The 16,856-nt window shown below is 43.4% G+C and overlaps 1 protein-coding gene across 4 annotated transcripts in view; it reads left to right on the top strand.

The window, feature by feature from the left end:
* The window catches only part of LOC129855533 (low-density lipoprotein receptor-related protein 8-like), a 258,688-nt gene that overhangs the window by 171,545 nt on the left and 70,287 nt on the right, over positions 1-16,856 (top strand). For all 4 annotated transcript variants that reach the window (XM_055923302.1, XM_055923305.1, XM_055923303.1 and 1 more), the window contains exon 4: positions 3,336-3,464. In XM_055923302.1, the coding sequence (XP_055779277.1) occupies positions 3,336-3,464 (129 nt within the window). The remainder of the gene's footprint in view (positions 1-3,335; positions 3,465-16,856) is intronic.

The raw sequence follows: 16,856 nt of genomic DNA, 5'->3' as shown, positions 1-16,856 counted from the left end.
CGACTTCAACTGTACATGTTATTCAATAATTTTATCCAAACTGCTCATGCAGATGTTTGCGTTGCTAGGCTCTAAAATTGAACTTGGTTCTCCCATCTCTCATTGGTTTTTACAAGCATACTGTATACCCACGTGTGTGATTGAAAGATGAAAGAGGTCCACACTCCAGTCTAATTGGTGGCAGTAATTAATGCAACATATATAATCCACAGAAAAACAAGAATGAGGAGCGATTAATCAAAGAAAAACTAACTAGGTATCTTCTTTTGATCTGTGGATTAGTAGAGAACACATGATTGTGTATGACTCAAAAATCTACAAAGATCCAGCAAAAAAAAAAGGGACCATGTGCATTTCAGTAAAATAACAACCCAATGTTTATCTCCCAGGACAAATGTCACAACTAAAATAGTCAGCACTACGCTAACACGGCCTATATAAAAGACAGGCAATACATTCTTTAAAAAAAAACACATGTAGCCTTATGAACAACGCTGGACACGAAGTTGATAATCACACTAACTTACGACTATGACAGCCTCAAAACGAACACCTCGATCACACCGACAGTGTCTACGCGCAAAATGGGAAACAGCATCATCTGGATGTGTGCAACAAAAGTTCAACATTCACCGTCTACCATTCCTGTCAAGCCGTCTACGTGTACAGCTTGACGCATACATTCAATAATCCAAAGTTATGCACCTAACAGAACGCACTGTAATGCTGCAAGGCAAGAGTTCCATTAAAAATGAATGTACTTCTGATGTACCAAAATGCAATGCCACGATCGGTGTGATCGAGGCGCAAGCAAAGGCGGGAACGGTAGCATGCATTACATTTGCATATCGTGTGTGGATTTCAGCACACGAGATAGAGATAAACACCTATTTAGCTTTCTAACATGTCTTTGGTTACATAAAATCTCTTCAACTGAAAGATGTAACGTTATTCCCTGCATTCTCCCCGGCTTTGCTGCCGTGTAAACATACACGAGGCACGCACCACATTTGACTCTAGCTTCTGTAGCACACACGAGGCGGGCATATAAGCCTTGAAAAATGATGGGAAAGTATCCACAGCTGACAGTTAACATCATAGTTACCCAGGCACACAGCCATTACTGAATACTCAAACCGAATGCAGGTTTAGGTTAACTATGTAACTAGCTTAGACGTGTGGCTTTGGTAGCCATCTAGCTAATGTTACTAGTTAGCTAAGTAGCCATCTAGCTAGCGAAGTAATCAACACTTACGTCAGCTAAAGTATTGAGTATAGAATGAATGACTGACCTTAACACAGTGTAACCTGCATTCTGGTTCAGTATTCTTGAAAATATGTTTTTAGGACTAACCCTCATTGTTCTATATTGATTCTAGTTTGCAAACGTTAGCTAGCTAGATGGCCAAGCTACCTAACATTAGCTATTAGATAGCTAGATAACGTTAACTAATGTTAGCTAGTTTCTGTAGCTAAGTTAACCTGGTAGCTAATGGTTAGATAACTTTAGCTATTTGCTATGGCAACTTTACAAAACATTTGGTGCCAAATTGCCACACGGTTATTGGTTTATTCAAAATAAGGAATTTAGCCGCTTCAAGTACCTACCATGGTATGTCCATTCTGTCAAACTGACCTAAAATTATAAGCTAGCTAGCTACGCTTTGAGAATGGCGCCAAGCCTAGCTTGGTTTAAAAAAAACGGGCCATACCGATCGATCAGTGGAGGATGGTGAGAGGAGCTATAGGAGGAGGGGAATGAAATTCATGGAACGGAGTCAAACTTGTGGTTTCTGTATGTTTGATGTGTTTTATACGTTCCCTTTATTCCATTCCAGCCATTACAATGATTCCGTCCTCCTATAGCTCCTCCCACCAGCCTCCAATGCAATTTCCTGCTAGGTAATGAATATTTGGCTTTTATCTATTGATAAATGGTTGACTTGGGACAAATATGAATTTCAAAACCATATAACTTACCTGAATGCAAAGACTACTTCTGCCAGTGTCACTCTGAGGCGAATGCGAGGAAGGAAATATCAGTGGCGGCAAAATCGAAACTTAAATGCAAATCAGTGGGCTGGATCACATTGACAAGCAATACTTAAACACTTTTTTCAAATTAACTCTAGTGGTCAGAATCAGTCACTTAATTCCAAAAATTGTTAAAGCTGTTCTTTTCAAGTCAAATATGACTAACTCCTGTAATTATTTGCTGTGTATATTAATATGGGTGGGGGGGGGGGGTTGCTATTGCGGGTTGCCAGGCAGTGACAGTCCAAAATGTATAATTGATGGAGCAACTTTTTACACTGGGCGTAATGTAATCTAATATATAGTCCCAGTGGGCCCTGTTTGGCTGGGACTGGGAACCAGGGAGTGGAGACAGAGAGGAGGGAGGGTGGTAGTGTGTAAACTAGGAAATAGTCCCATTGGGCCTATTCTGGCTAGCAGGGCTGGAAATTGCTAGGGACCTAACAATACGATATTATAACAATACTTAGGTGCCAATACGATATGTATTGCAATTCTCATGAATCTATATGCATTGCGATTCGATACTGTGATTCGATATTCTACTCCCCATATGTCTGCTGCAGAGGGACAAGAGAGAACCACGATAATGAGTTTATCAGTCACGGAAATAAAAGTGCTGAAAACAAATTGTTTCCCTATTTAAAAAATAAGATGGAGAACAAGTTATGAAGGAACACAGTGCAGGTACAGCCGAATAGCGCAAAAATAATATTATGACATGCTATATCGTCAAAAATAATATCCCGATATGTAACTGTATCAATCCCCCCCCCCCCCCCATCACTACTGGCTAGGGTTGGGAAGGGTGGGCAGAGGGGGAAGAGAGAGGATGGGGAATGAGAGAGAGAGGTGGGAGCAGTGCTGTTTGTGGAAAGGTGGGGAAGAGGGAGAGATGGGGAGTCGAATTTGTGGAAAGGAAAGCATGGATTTGCTGTCTAAGCCAAGTGTACAATGTATGTATTGTACATCAGTTTTTTTCTGACTCTAGGAACCACATGGGCTAGCTAGGGAATAGAAACAATGGTCTGCTTCCTTAATATGGTTTCACTCCATGGAATGATCTGCACATGTGCCTTCGTGTGTGTATGTTTTCGCCTTGTGTGTTTTTTTTTCCTGTGTGTGTTTTTGGCCTTTGTCTTACTCTGTGTGCCCGCTCTAATTGCAGGCATTTGAGGGGGAATCGATTTGAGCAACATGATAACTGAGCTATTGGGCTGTTTCATTGACTAACTGTGTCCTCTCTCTCCCTCATGCCCATCTCTCTCTCTCTCTCTCTCTCTCCCTCCCTCCACTGATAGGTCGACAGATGTGCCCACCTGAGAAGTTTGACTGCGGGGATTCGGCCAGCAAGTGCGTCTCATCGTCATGGCGATGTGACGGGGAGAGGGACTGTGAGAACGGGGCAGACGAAGACCAGTGTTCCGCAGGTAAGACTGAAGGGGGGAGAGGAGGAGAGAAGAGGGGGGAGGGAGACAGGGAGGTAGAAAGAGGAGAGAGAGGAAGATGAGAAAGGGAGGGAGAAGGATTAGATCCTCTGATGAGAGACAAAAGGCCACAATTTGATAGAAAGCATGAGTGATAAGAGAGGCATATGTTCCTACAAATCAATCGTTTTGTGTTTTTTTTGACGGGAGATAATTTGTGTTGAGCTAAAGGTGTTGGAACAAATAGCAGATGTGGTATTTATAGCTCAGTGTCCCAGCTGCCAGTGTTGTTGGTGTGTGAAGAACCTTCAAAGACCTCATAGCTGTTTCCCCCACTGACGTTTCCTTGATCAATTCTCCCTGACACTGGGTGAGTGGGAAATGCAGCTCATAAGTAGGGCAGGTTTGTCTCAGTGAATGGCTGAGATTGAAATGTCTGTCTTCCTGTCTGTCTACCTGTCCGTGTGTAATCTCATATACTGAGGTGTTACCTGAGGCCACGGGTGTCAGTAGGGTATGGCAGTCACCATACCCTAGCGCAAGACCAACAATTTAAAAGTAGACTGCAACATTTTTTGACTAAAATCATTACAAGACTGGTGAGCGGCTGTTTTATGCACCATCTACTTTCACATTGATGTCGGCACAGGCGGCGTGTTCAATAGGCTAGGGGAAGATAAGCTTCCCCTAAAGTCAATTTAATAACATTTGCCAAAATGAGCTACAGTCAGGTCCATAAGTATTTAGACAGTGACACAATTTGCATCATTTTGGCTCTGTCCGCCACCACAGTGGATTTGAAAAGAAGCTTGAATTGTAGACTATCATTTTTAATTGAATGGTTTTGTCCAAATTATTGTATGACCAGTGTAGGAATTACAACCACTTATACATAGCCCCCCAATTTTAGGGGCTCAAGTGTAATTGGACAAACTAACAATCATAAATTAAAAATTGTGAGTTTTAATACTTGGTTGCAAATCCTTTGCAGTCAGTGCACTGCCTGAAGTCTGGAACCTATAGACATCACCAGATGCTGGGCTTCCTCCCTGGTGATGCTCTGCCTTTACTGCAACCGTCTTCAGTTCCTGCTTGTTCTTGGGTCGTTTTTTCTTTCAATTTTGCCTTCAGCAAGTGAAATGCATGCTCAACTGGATTCAGGTCAGGTGATTGACTTGGTCATTGCAGAACATTCCACTTATTTGCCTTAAAAAACTACTGGTTTGCTTTCGCAGTATGCTTTGGGTCATTGTCATGAATACATATGTCACGTCTGCTCCCGCTCTTCCCCTCCCCCTGGCGCTTGAGGGCGCCAGAATGCCTTGCATCACTCACTCCTGCCATCCATCACGTACACCTGCCTTTCCTCGTCACGCGCATCAGCGTTATTGGACTCACCTGGACTCTCTTATCACCTGTTCATTTCCTCCCCTATATGTGTCAGTTCCCCAGCTCTGTTCCCCGCTTCTGCATTGATTGTTTTCTGTTTGCTAACGCTGTTTATGTCTCGTTCCATGTCCGTTATTTATTAAATGTTACTCCCCGTACCTGCTTCGTCTCTCCAGCGTCATCCTTGTGATAGATCGTGACAACATAATAATACATAAATAAGAATTTGTTCTTAACTTACTTGCCTAGACAAATAAAGGTAAAACATGAATCTGAGCAGATAACACAACCCTAAACTGCTTTTGTCAGCAGTCATGTCATCAATAAATACAAGGGAACCAGTTCCGTTAGCAGCCATACATGCCCACACCATAGCACTGCCTCCACCATGCATCACAGATGAGGTGGTATGCTTCGGATCATGAGCAGTTACTTCCCTTCTCCATGCTCTTCTCTTCCCATCATTCTGGGAAATCTGATCTTCCCGTTTTTGAGGCTTACCAATGGTTTACATTTTGTGGTAAACCCTCTATTTGGTGAAGTCTTCTCTTGATTGCTGACTTTGTCACAGATATGCCTGCCTCCTGGAGGGTGTCCTTGATCTGGCCAACTGTTGTGAAGTTTTTTTTTCTTCACCAGAAACATAATTATTCTGTCATCCACCACAGTTGTTTTCCGTGGTCTTCCCGGGCCTTTTGGTGTTCCTGAGCGCAACAGTGCGTCCTTTCTTTCTAAGAATAGTGGATTTGTCCACACCTAATGTTTTTAATATCTCTCTGATGAGTTTGTTTAGATTTTTCAGCCTAATGATGGCTTGCTTCACTGGCAGCGACAGCTCTTTGGACTTCATATTGCGGCTTAACAGCAACAGATTGCAAATGCAAATGCCACACTTGAAATCAATAACACACACCTGGCCATGGTACAGCTGAGCAGCCAATTGTCCAATTACTATTGGTCCCTTAAAAAAGGGAGGGGAAAAAAACATCTCTGCACTTTCAGCTCATATTCATTAGTTAATTTCAACTCCAGTGTGCTGTGGTAAACAGCTAAAATAATAATAACTTGGTCAATGTCCAAATATTTATGGACCTGACTGTATCTCATTGCTCGTTGCCTGTGCAGAAATGAATAAAATAATAACAATTACTACACCAAAGAGCATGATTTGGCCACAGAGGACTATTAGCTTATTTTCAAAATGAGCTGTGGCTTGTTTTAAGCTCGCAATTTGGTCAGCGCGCGCAGGAAATAGCCTCTACTAAGTAGCTGATTGTTGAGTTACAGCTCAGTGAAAAGCAGTTAAATAGTTCTAGGCCTATCCCAATATTTCAAAACACAATCGTAGGAAAAACACAGTTTAGAAAGCAAATGGCTATTGCTGAAAAGAGAAGAGAAATAAAATACTAATCTGTAGCTAGTTATCAAAATTCTAGACGGAGGTCTTGTTGTACAATTTGCGTCTCCCCTTCTCATAAGCCTAGATTAGATGGTTGCATTCAAGGGAAAGTTGTTTTTGCTGATCTGTGTGTCAGTGTCAGAAGTGTAGGCTACTAATTTGTGTCGCATTACGAAAGATGTTGCTTGTCTCCAATCATATAGTAGAATCGCATGAAACATTTTCCCGTGCCAAAAATTAGGCCTACTCTATGTCACTACTCTATGTCACTACTCTATGGCACTACTCTATGGCACTACTCTATGTCACTACTCTATGTCACTACTCTATGGCACTACTCTATGTCACTACTGTATGGCACTACTCTATATCACTACGCGCTCAGGCATGCATGGTTAATGCATTGTTCACAACTGTCTGTTTTGCTCACAGTAATTGACTTATATTAGTCTAAATGATGACTATGCAATCTACTCATCACATTAGGAAATGTAGTCTCTCTTACATTAGCCTGCAAATGCAATGATACTGTTAATGCATGCAATCCTTTATTATAAAGGTGCAATTTTATTGGTGAAAAAATGACTTCCCCAAACGTGAAACTCCGCCTATGGATGTCGGCATTTGAAACCGGTGACTTTGTGACTTGATAGCGTGCATTATGCATCTATTTCACGCTGCACCGTTCCACAAGAAAATAGTCCATTTACGATGACGTTGAGTAGTGGTTGACGTTGTATATGACGTTCCACAGACCTTTAAACCTAATATTGCGATAATAATTCATGGCTGCTGTTCTCCAAATGCATTTTTAGAGTTTTTAAATTGTATAGAAATGCAGTAAACGAGCTTCAACTTAAAAAAAAAATCCCCCATACCCCACTTTGCCATACCCTATGTTTAATTGAAGAGACGCCAAATCGACCAACACAAACTGAGAATGCATTTGAACCTGGGGGGAGGCAACGATCTTGACTTTGACCTCTTTCTCTATCCCCTCTATCCCATCCCCTCTATCTGTTGATACACATGCAGAGAGATGACTGAAGAAGAGACTCAAATGTGGTCTCCAGTCACAGCAGGATATGACTCTTTGGATCAACCTAAAAGTAAATTCGTTTTGTTAATAAAATAAAACATCTTTGTTGAAACCAAATTCAATGTTGATTCATTGCCAACTGTTATATTATTACCGAACGTATATTTCAAGTTGCAACCTATTTCTTTCAACACTCAACCTACTGCACCTTTCCTCTTTGGTTAAACCTAATAAAAAATATATAAAAAAATATTTTCATGTAAATACAACCCATTTTTTCATCATGCTCCAACTTTTTACTTTGGATTTACCTATCCACATGTCTTGAATTGGGTTACAAGTAATTACATAAATTCCCTGGAAATTAAGAAATGATGATTGTTTCCAAGCTTTTTCTTTACAGAAATCTTCAAGTTTAGTAACCAGAATATCTAAGCCAAGATATGCTGCCTTAACAACATGCTCTGACAACTGTGGGACCTTATATAGACAGGTGTGTGTCTTTCCAAATCATGTCCAATCAATTGAATTTACCACAGGTGAACTTTAATCAAGTTGTAGAAACATCTCAAGGATGATCAATGGAAACAGAATGAACCTGAGCTCAATTTCGAGTCTCATAGCAAAGGGTCTGAATACTTATGTAAATAAGGTATTTCTGGGGCCTCCCGGGTGGCGCAGTGGTCTAGGGCACTGCATCGCAGTGCTAACTGCGCCACCAGAGTCTCTGGGTTCGCCCCCAGGCTCTGTCGCAGCCGGCCGCGACCGGGAGGTCCGTGGGGCGACGCACAATTGGGCCAGCGTCGTCCGGGTTAGGGAGGGTTTGGCCGGTAGGGATTTCCTTGTCTCATCGCGCTCCAGCGACTCCTGTGGCGGGCCGGGCGCAGTGCGCGCTAACCAAGGGGGGCCAGGTGCACGGTGTTTCCTCCGACACATTGGTGCGGCTGGCTTCCGGGTTGGAGGCGCGCTGTGTTAAAGAAGCAGTGCGGCTTGGTTGGGTTGTGCTTCGGAGGACGCATAGCTTTCGACCTTCGTCTCTCCCGAGCCCGTACGGGAGTTGTAGCGATGAGACAAGATAGTAATTACTAGCGATTGGATACCACGAAAATTGGGGAGAAAAGGGGAGAAAATTTAAAAAAATATATATATAAAAATAAAATAAGGTATTTCTATTGTTTATTTTTAATACATTTGAAAAACTGTTTTTACTTTGCCATTATGGGGTATTGTGTGTAGATTGATGAGGGGAGAAAACGATTGAATCAATTTTAGAATAAGTTTGCAATGTAAAAAAAAAAAATAGTCAAGGGGTCTGAATGCACTGTACGTATATACGGTTATTGAAGTGAAAAATAATATTGATTATTACATCTTAGAAATATTTCATGGAGGGTGCTGATGATCATTTATTTACTGTCTGATGGGGTCTGTCTGTGATCCTGGCTCAACCTGCAGAAATGGGCCTTTGATCTATCATTTAAGAGATGTGGTGTCTTAGCTGCATGCATATCACTGGGCACGCGGTCAGACTCACAGCTGAAGATCTACCTCCTCATTCCTTCATTGGAATGTGAATCATTCTGTGTTCCGTCCAGTAAAATTCCATTCCTCTATTTTTTGGAGGTACAGAATTGTGTTAGCTGTTATTTGAAATTGAAATGGTTAGGTATTGTTGGCACATTAGTACACCATAGTATGCACACATGTGGGTTTTCATTCCTGCATAATGGAAACAGGATGTGTGCCAAATACAGGAGTATTGACTGGCAGAATTGCCTGGGAAAATCCATTCAATTGTTTAAATGTTTGTGCTGCAGAGTACTGCACAGAGTACTGGATACCCCCAACACACACACACTTCCCAGTCTCCACCCCCACTCCAGTTCTCTCTTCCAAAATGTTGCACCCCAACCCCCTCCCGCTCTCGCTCTCCTCCCCCCTCTTCTCCCACTTCCAAATTGGAGCACTGTCGTTAATTACAGCTGCTAATTGAGCACATCCATATGTTAAATTATACATGGATACAGTCTGAGAAGGTCATTATTAGATTTATAAAGCCCTCTGAAGAAAGTTTACCAGTTTTTAATTGATGATAATATGGAATTAGGTTTGTTTTAGGCACACATGCCCTCCTGCTGCTCCTAGCTGGAGTTGGGGATGGGGATGGTGGTTTGTACTTGTGAATGAATGGAGAGACTAATCAGGGGAGTGGAAACAATGGGGACGAAAATAGAGAGTGAGGCTGGAGCTTTCATGTTAATCACACCTCGAAGGGCCTGGTTTGTTGTACACCCATATGTGTGTGTGTGCGCATGTTGTTGTTTTTTGCCGTGGTTTGTCTAAATCGTATAGCGGAGTGTGTCTCTCTGTCGCCAGGTAATGAGTCAGGCTCGCTCAGGGTCAATAATAATGACTCGTGTTAAAGTTGAACGACGATCACCACAGAAATCAGGCCCAATTCATCAGTGCTCCGCGGGCGGTTTGTCTCAGAGACTTCGAGAGGAGCGATATGTTTGTCATTTATTTACACAGAAGATGAGTCGACGTCACAGGGATATTGTTACATGTTAAATGTTTCCCCCACAATGGTTATGTGGGCCTGCTTTTCTCACATAAGTATATACACACAACGACACACGGTACATTACTTTTCACTTCCTGCCTTACCACATCAGCTTAGTTCTTAGCGTACACTCTTAGAAAAAAGGGTTCCAAAAAGGTTCCGCGGCTGTCCCCATAGGACATTCAAAGACTCAATTTTACTGGCAGTTTTGGCTGCTTTGCGTGATGTATTGTTGTCTTTAACTTCTTGCCCTTTGTGCTGTTGTCTGTGCCCAACAATGTTTGTACCCTGGTTTGTGCTGCTACATGTTGTGCTGCTACATGTTGTGCTACTGCCATGTTGTTGCTAACATGTTGTGTTGCTGCTGTGCTATGTTGTTGTCTTCTGTCTCTCTTTATGTTGTGTTGTCTCTCTTGTCGTGATGTGGGTTTTGTCCAATTTTTTATTTTATTTTATTTATATTTTTAATCCCAGGCGCTTTCCCTGCAGGGGGCCTTTTGCCTTTTGGTAGGCCGTCATTGTAAATAAGAATTTGTTCTTAACTGACTTGCCTAGTTAAATAAAGGTTAAAATAAAAAAAATAGGAGAACCCTTTTTGGTTCCAGGTAGAACCCTTTTTAATTCCAGGTAGAACTCTTTTAGGTTTCATGTAGAACCCTCTGTGGAAAGGGTTATACATGGAACCCAAAAGGGTTCTACCTGGAACCAAAATGATTTCTTCAAAGGGTTCTCCTATGGGGACAGCCGAAGAACCTTTTTGGTGCTAGATAGTACCTTATTTTTCTTAGAGTCTAGCAGGCACTGTGGTCCTGAGGGAGCTCTTAGCACTGTGGTATGAACATCGCAAGAACACACTGCTACAAATAGACTCTTACTATGGCTACATACTATAGTTACATGGCAAGTCAGATACCTAATGTCGCCATTCTGTTAAAGTAAGCTACTGCTGTACCTGGCCATAAAATCCAAAAGGAGTTGTGTATATGTAGTCTGTTACGCAAGCTTAGTTAGAGGTCACAGTTTTCCCAGTCTAACCTGAGTATGTAAGACCTTCCTCTTTCTCTCTGCGCTGTCAAATCAAATCAAATATATTTATATAGCCCTTCTTACATCAGCTGATATCTCAAAGTGCTGTACAGAAACCCAGCCTAAAAAACTCCCTAGAAAGGCCAAAACCTAGGAAGAAACCTAGAGAGGAACCAGGCTATCCATGGCAGGTTGTGGACTGGAAGGAATCCCCTCCACTCCCAGCTGCAGCGTGGAGCACTGTGGAGCTTGTTCAATCAATGAGCTGTATGTCAGGGCTGGAGTGTAGGGAGCAGCGGTGGTGTAGCCTAGCCCGTGGCAGTGTGGTTGGATCAGTCAGCCCTGGCCTTATACTGTAGCGTCACTCTGTGTTCCACAGGCCTGGGAAAGAGAGTCAAGGGAGACCCAAGGGACCTGTTGCTATTTTCACATCAGTCACACTGTGTTGCACACCTGCACTGGGATCGATGCCGTAGTGAGGAGAGGAGCTGTGTGTGTGTGTGTGTGTGTGTGTGTGGGGTGGGGGTGAATTAAACACACCTTGATGTTCTCACCTATCCAGCCTGCGCTAAAATAACTTCAGCCTCCATCCCATTATTTGATAACGTATCAAGAGAGCTTTGAAGTGTCCACCCACCTTTATAAATTACAGAGGAAGAGCAGCGCTTGTGTGTGTGTGTGTGTGTGTGTGTGTGTGTGTGTGTGTGTGTGTGTGTGTGTGTGTGTGTGTGTGTGTGTGTGTGTGTGTGTGTGTGTGTGTGTGTGTGTGTGTGTGTGTGTGTGTGTGTGTGTGTGTGTGTGTGTGTGTGTGTGTGTGTGTGTATTCCGAACTGCTCAACTTGGTTTAGGATCCAGCCTCTATTATAATGCCTTTCATTTGTAATCCTTTCAGACCGGGCCTGTGACTGTGTAGGTGTAATGGGATGTGGGCACGGAACACACACACACAGTCACTCTTTTCCTCAAGGCAGTGCAGTTGTTTCAGACTTTAGTGGTTTCCCAACTTCTGGGAACATTAGCCCATGTTCTTTTCCCCTCTAAGCACCTCTCCCTTTCACACCAATGCCCTATCACACAACAGATGGAACTGCAGCTGGGAGGTTGTCCGACCCAAACCTAAAACACTGACAGCTTCCCCACCGGGCCTGCGGAAAACATCAGAGAGAGGGCTGAAGGAATGAAGGGAGAGAGAGAGAGAATGGGAGAAAGATGCAGTTGAGATTTGAATATCTATTAATCTAATTATTTTTTTATTTAATATATTCATAGATTTACTGTTCAGCCGTTTTCGAAGGAAACTCAAGTTAATTTCCAGCAGCATACGCGGAGTGTAAATATCGATGGGAATTGGCCCCTGACAGGCACTGAACATCGAGTGACGGGAGAAGCGTTTGGGATCTTGTTCCGTCTGACAGTTTGCGTTCTAATGCCTTCCTCGTTTCAAAAAGGTTGGAATAATCACGCCAGGAGACAGCAACCTGGCATCATGTGATTCATATTTCAATTTGATTCATATTTCAATGCGATTCCTATTTCAATCCAGGCCTAAGCATCATCTGAAGCCTTTAGTGGTGCCTGGTGATTGAGCCATCCATCTGGCATTAACCCACGGAGATGTACAGGATATCTACCCATCAGGCCTAGCAGTGGAAGGGTAGAGGTACCCCTGGGTGGATGCCACTCATGTTATCCATACGTTTTTCTCTGTTTCCTGGTGATATTCTGCTGTTTCCTTCTGAGCTGCCATTTACCTATGCTCCCCCAGGCTTCCCTGCTAGACAGACAGGCAGAGACCGACTGCACTGAGACACCCTGAGACTAGGCTGCTCTTTACTCCAGTAGAGCAGACGTACTACATGTCTCTCGGGGGATTTTTACTGCAGCTACAAGTTCATTTCAAAACCAACCACCGATTTCAATAGCATTTGATAAGACCGTCACTGATTAGGAATTCATCTTAAAAGACACCCAGGTCAGAGCGTAGCCCGTCAGAGGTTCATCTCTTCCAATTACCGTACAGCGACAGGGTGGCTAAACTGTCCCAGCCCTATCTTATCCTGTCGTGCGATCATATCGTGCCATGTCACTGCCTACCGACTCCCCTCTCTTGGAATGGTAAAGACTTAAAAGCCCAGTGCGGTCAACACTTTTGTCAACTTTATTTCCACACTATTTCCACACAACACTCTATCTATTTCCATACTGTGAGGTTGGAATAACGATTGTAAAATGTATGATAATGCTAATGATAATGTAAGAGCTGTTTGAAAGGATCCCTTAAAATTTCAGCCTGTTTTGAGTTTTGGCCTGCCGGTAAATGAGTTAATAGACCAATAAGAAAGAGAGTTCCAAACCTCTGCCAATAACCGCTAGTTTTCAACTTTCCCCTCCCCACTCAGACCACTCCCAGTGTCCTAGAAAAATTATTGCTTGTGAAATTGCTCTTTGCTAAGAAGTAATTTTTTTATACTCTTTGACCACTGAGTCTGAGTCTGCCTGCTTGTCTGCCTGCTTGTCTGCCTGCTTGTCTGCCTGCTTGTCTGCCTGCTTGTCTGCCTGCTTGTCTGCCTGCTTGTCTGCCTGCTTGTCTGCCTGCCTCCGTCTCTGTCTGTGAGCTCCAGCCTAATGTAGTCAAACCACTGATAAACTCTCTCCCTGGTACCCTAGAGAACGGATGACTGACATCTACACACACACACACACACACACACACACACACACACACACACACACACACACACACACACACACACACACACACACACACACACACACACACACACACACACACACACACACACACACACACACACACACACACACACACACACAAAGCCTGTCTTTCAGATACTGCAAACAGACCCCTCTGGCCCTCCTGTCAGCAGTTCACATGTGCATGGCTACATCAGTAACATCTGTATCCCTCCTCTTCCATCCCCCAACCCAAAGCTCCAGTCTTTAGCCCACTAAGTGAGCCGGCTGACAGCTCCGATGAGGGGAGCTGTACATCATCGATGTGTTTTGTTACAGATACAGACTTTTTTGTGTGTGTGTATGTGTCCCAAATGGCACCCTATTCCCTATATCGTGCACTACTTTTGACCAAAGTGGTACACTTTATAGGGAATAGGGTGCCATTTGGGTGGCTAAACAGGGGGTTCCCCCCAGGGGACACATCTCTCTGATCCACACTGCTTTAATGATATTAAGGTGACTCATAGCTTTTGCAAAAACAATGGCTCAATACACCGGGCCATATCGAGAGGCTGCTCTTGACAATAGCATTATTCCTCAGGATATGATCATGCCCTGTCAGCTCGGCACCAGCGCACTATTCCATTATTATTGATTTGTTCTATTGATAACTCCTATGGCGACATAGATTGGTATTTCCAGACGGTGCTGTTGGTTTGCTGTAAGGGCCATTAGAGCCAGACTTTAAGGCTATAAACCAGAGAGCCAGGTGGCTGTGTCTGCCTGGAGATGTTGGATTGAGGAATATTCGAATTCCCGGTATTTCCGTGTGATCCGAGGTTGGCCACACCTGCCGATGCGAAGCTAGGCGGCGCCGGCGAGGTTTTTCCGTGCTGACAGCTCAGTGGCTGATATGTCAAAGCATAGTATCTTATTGAATATCACGCTCCAGAAACGTACACCTAAGTGAAAAAGGGGGGGGGGGGGGGGGGGGTAGTGGTGTTTGTGGGTACACGTGTGTGTGCGTTTGCACACATGTGGTTGTGGGTAATGTGGGTTTTTTTCCCCATTGGGTTCCATAGTCTCTCCCTAACACAAGGTCAATGTGATCAGTCTTATCTTCATATCCATCTATTACCTGTCCAGCACTAGGCCAGCGGGTGAATATGTTAGCCTGAGGTGGAAAACAGTCTTTCCCCTCTAGGGCCTGTATCGACTCTGCTCTCCCGTTTCTCTCTACAATACCCTCTATTCTGCTCCCCCGTAGTATCCAATCCTACGGGTTTAAATCTCTCTGTCCTCTTTACTGATCCTCTGTGGGGATGGCCCTGGTCTGGGAGTGGAGCAGAGATACAGTACCCAGATCTCATCAGAGATGTATGATGACATTAGGGCCGTATGTCACACCGTTTTGGGTGAGTGGGTGGTTGTGTGTGGCATCATGGCTGCGTTTAGACAGGCAGCCCAATTCTGATATTTTTTTCACTAATTGGTCTTGATCAGATCAGCTCTTTTTGCCAATAACTATGTGCATTACATTTTATTTTTTTATTTATTTATTTTATTTTATTTTTATTTAACCTTTATTTAACCAGGTAGGCAAATTGAGAACACGTTCTCATTTACAATTGCGACCTGGCCAAGATAAAGCAAAGCAGTTCGACACATACAACAACACATAGTTACACATGGAGTAAAAACAAACATATAGTCAATAATACAGTGAAAAAAAAAAAAAAAGTCTATATACAATGTGAGCAAGTGAGGTGAGATAAGGGAGGTGAAGGCAAACAGATATATGTATAAATAAATAAAAATATAAAAAGGCCATGGAGGCGAAGTGAGTACAACACAGCAAGTAAAATAAAAACTAAAAAAAAAAACACTGGAATGGTTGGTGTTCATGATGTTCCTGATTGGCTAATAAAAGCCACATTCCCTACTGGAGTTCCAGTCGCACCCTGGTCTCTCAGACAGATCTGATCTCAGACAGATCTGATCTCAGACAGTCAGAATCCAGTCAGGTTCCAGAGTCTTAGCAGACGGTTGTCCCACTAATTATCCCCATTGGGAGCCAAGCTCAGACAATAATCTCCCGCCCCGCTGTTTACAGCAAACATAACCCTTCTGACCCAGCTCTCCACTGGCTAGAGAAAGAGCTTTTCATCTATTCTCTTCAGCTCAGCTCAAGGTGCTCGGTGGAGGATTTATCAGAGAGTGAGATGCGACTGTGAAGCCAGTATATAATGTGATACTAGGTATAAGAGAGGCGTTCGTGGAGTTGTTCTCGCAAGACAAATAGCAGCAACAGTGTTTACATTTCCATTCATTTATCTGTGCATTTTAAACGTTCCATCAAAAATAAACCCGAATGAAAATCGTGCTAAGTTGAACCTGATTTTAAATCTGTCCTTGCTCAACTGTCAGTCAACAAACAGACAGGAGGAGGGAGTTTGGAGGGGGGGGGGGGGTGGTAAACACCTGAACCTCTAATTGCCTCGTGTTTATTTGTTGACTTAATTACTCTGATCGGAGTGGAGATCATTAGTATACAGCCGCAAAGTTAACGGCAAATACAATTGGCTATTATTGTAATTAGCCCCAGTGGCGCAGTGCGTGGGAGCTGGTGTTAGGGAGAGAATGAAGTGGTAGGAGGATGACACGCACACACACACACACACACACACACACACACACACACACACACACACACACACACACACACACACACACACACACACACACACACACACACACACACACACACACACACAAACACTGGAAAGTGAAGTGCTACTGCAGGACAAGAATACCCTTTTCCCCACAACACATAAATCATAGGGAGTCAGTCCAGTGTGGAAACTTTTGGGGATGGCTGGAGTATTTCATTGTGGATGTTACACACCAAACTCCACAGGCTAAAGTGGCATTTTAACAACCGCCGTGAACAATACCCAGTCGGCAGTGTGTGTGTGCTACAGGGCGTCGCAAGTGTAAGTCTGTCGATTGAAGATTACGCCACGTGCATCAGTTTTAGCATTAGTTGTGTAACTCCGCACTTTACGCGCATGTCTCAACATTACTGTCTGTGTGTGAGTGGTTTGGCGCTATGCCAGTGTGCGTGCGCCTCTGCGAGTGAATGTTTGTCTGCGTGCATTCGTCCGTGCCTGCGTGTGTATGTGTTTAACCTTGTGTGTGTATAGATTCCCTCATTGCAGTGTGTCCACACAGCGTTATATAGCGATCCTCTACATAAAAAAAACACCATTGAACTCAATTGTTCCA

The sequence above is a fragment of the Salvelinus fontinalis genome, chromosome 5 (genome assembly GCF_029448725.1).
Source record: "Salvelinus fontinalis isolate EN_2023a chromosome 5, ASM2944872v1, whole genome shotgun sequence".
Taxonomy (NCBI): Eukaryota; Metazoa; Chordata; class Actinopteri; order Salmoniformes; family Salmonidae; genus Salvelinus; species Salvelinus fontinalis.
Note: the sequence above shows the minus strand (reverse complement) of the source record. Positions and strands in the feature narration are given on the sequence as shown.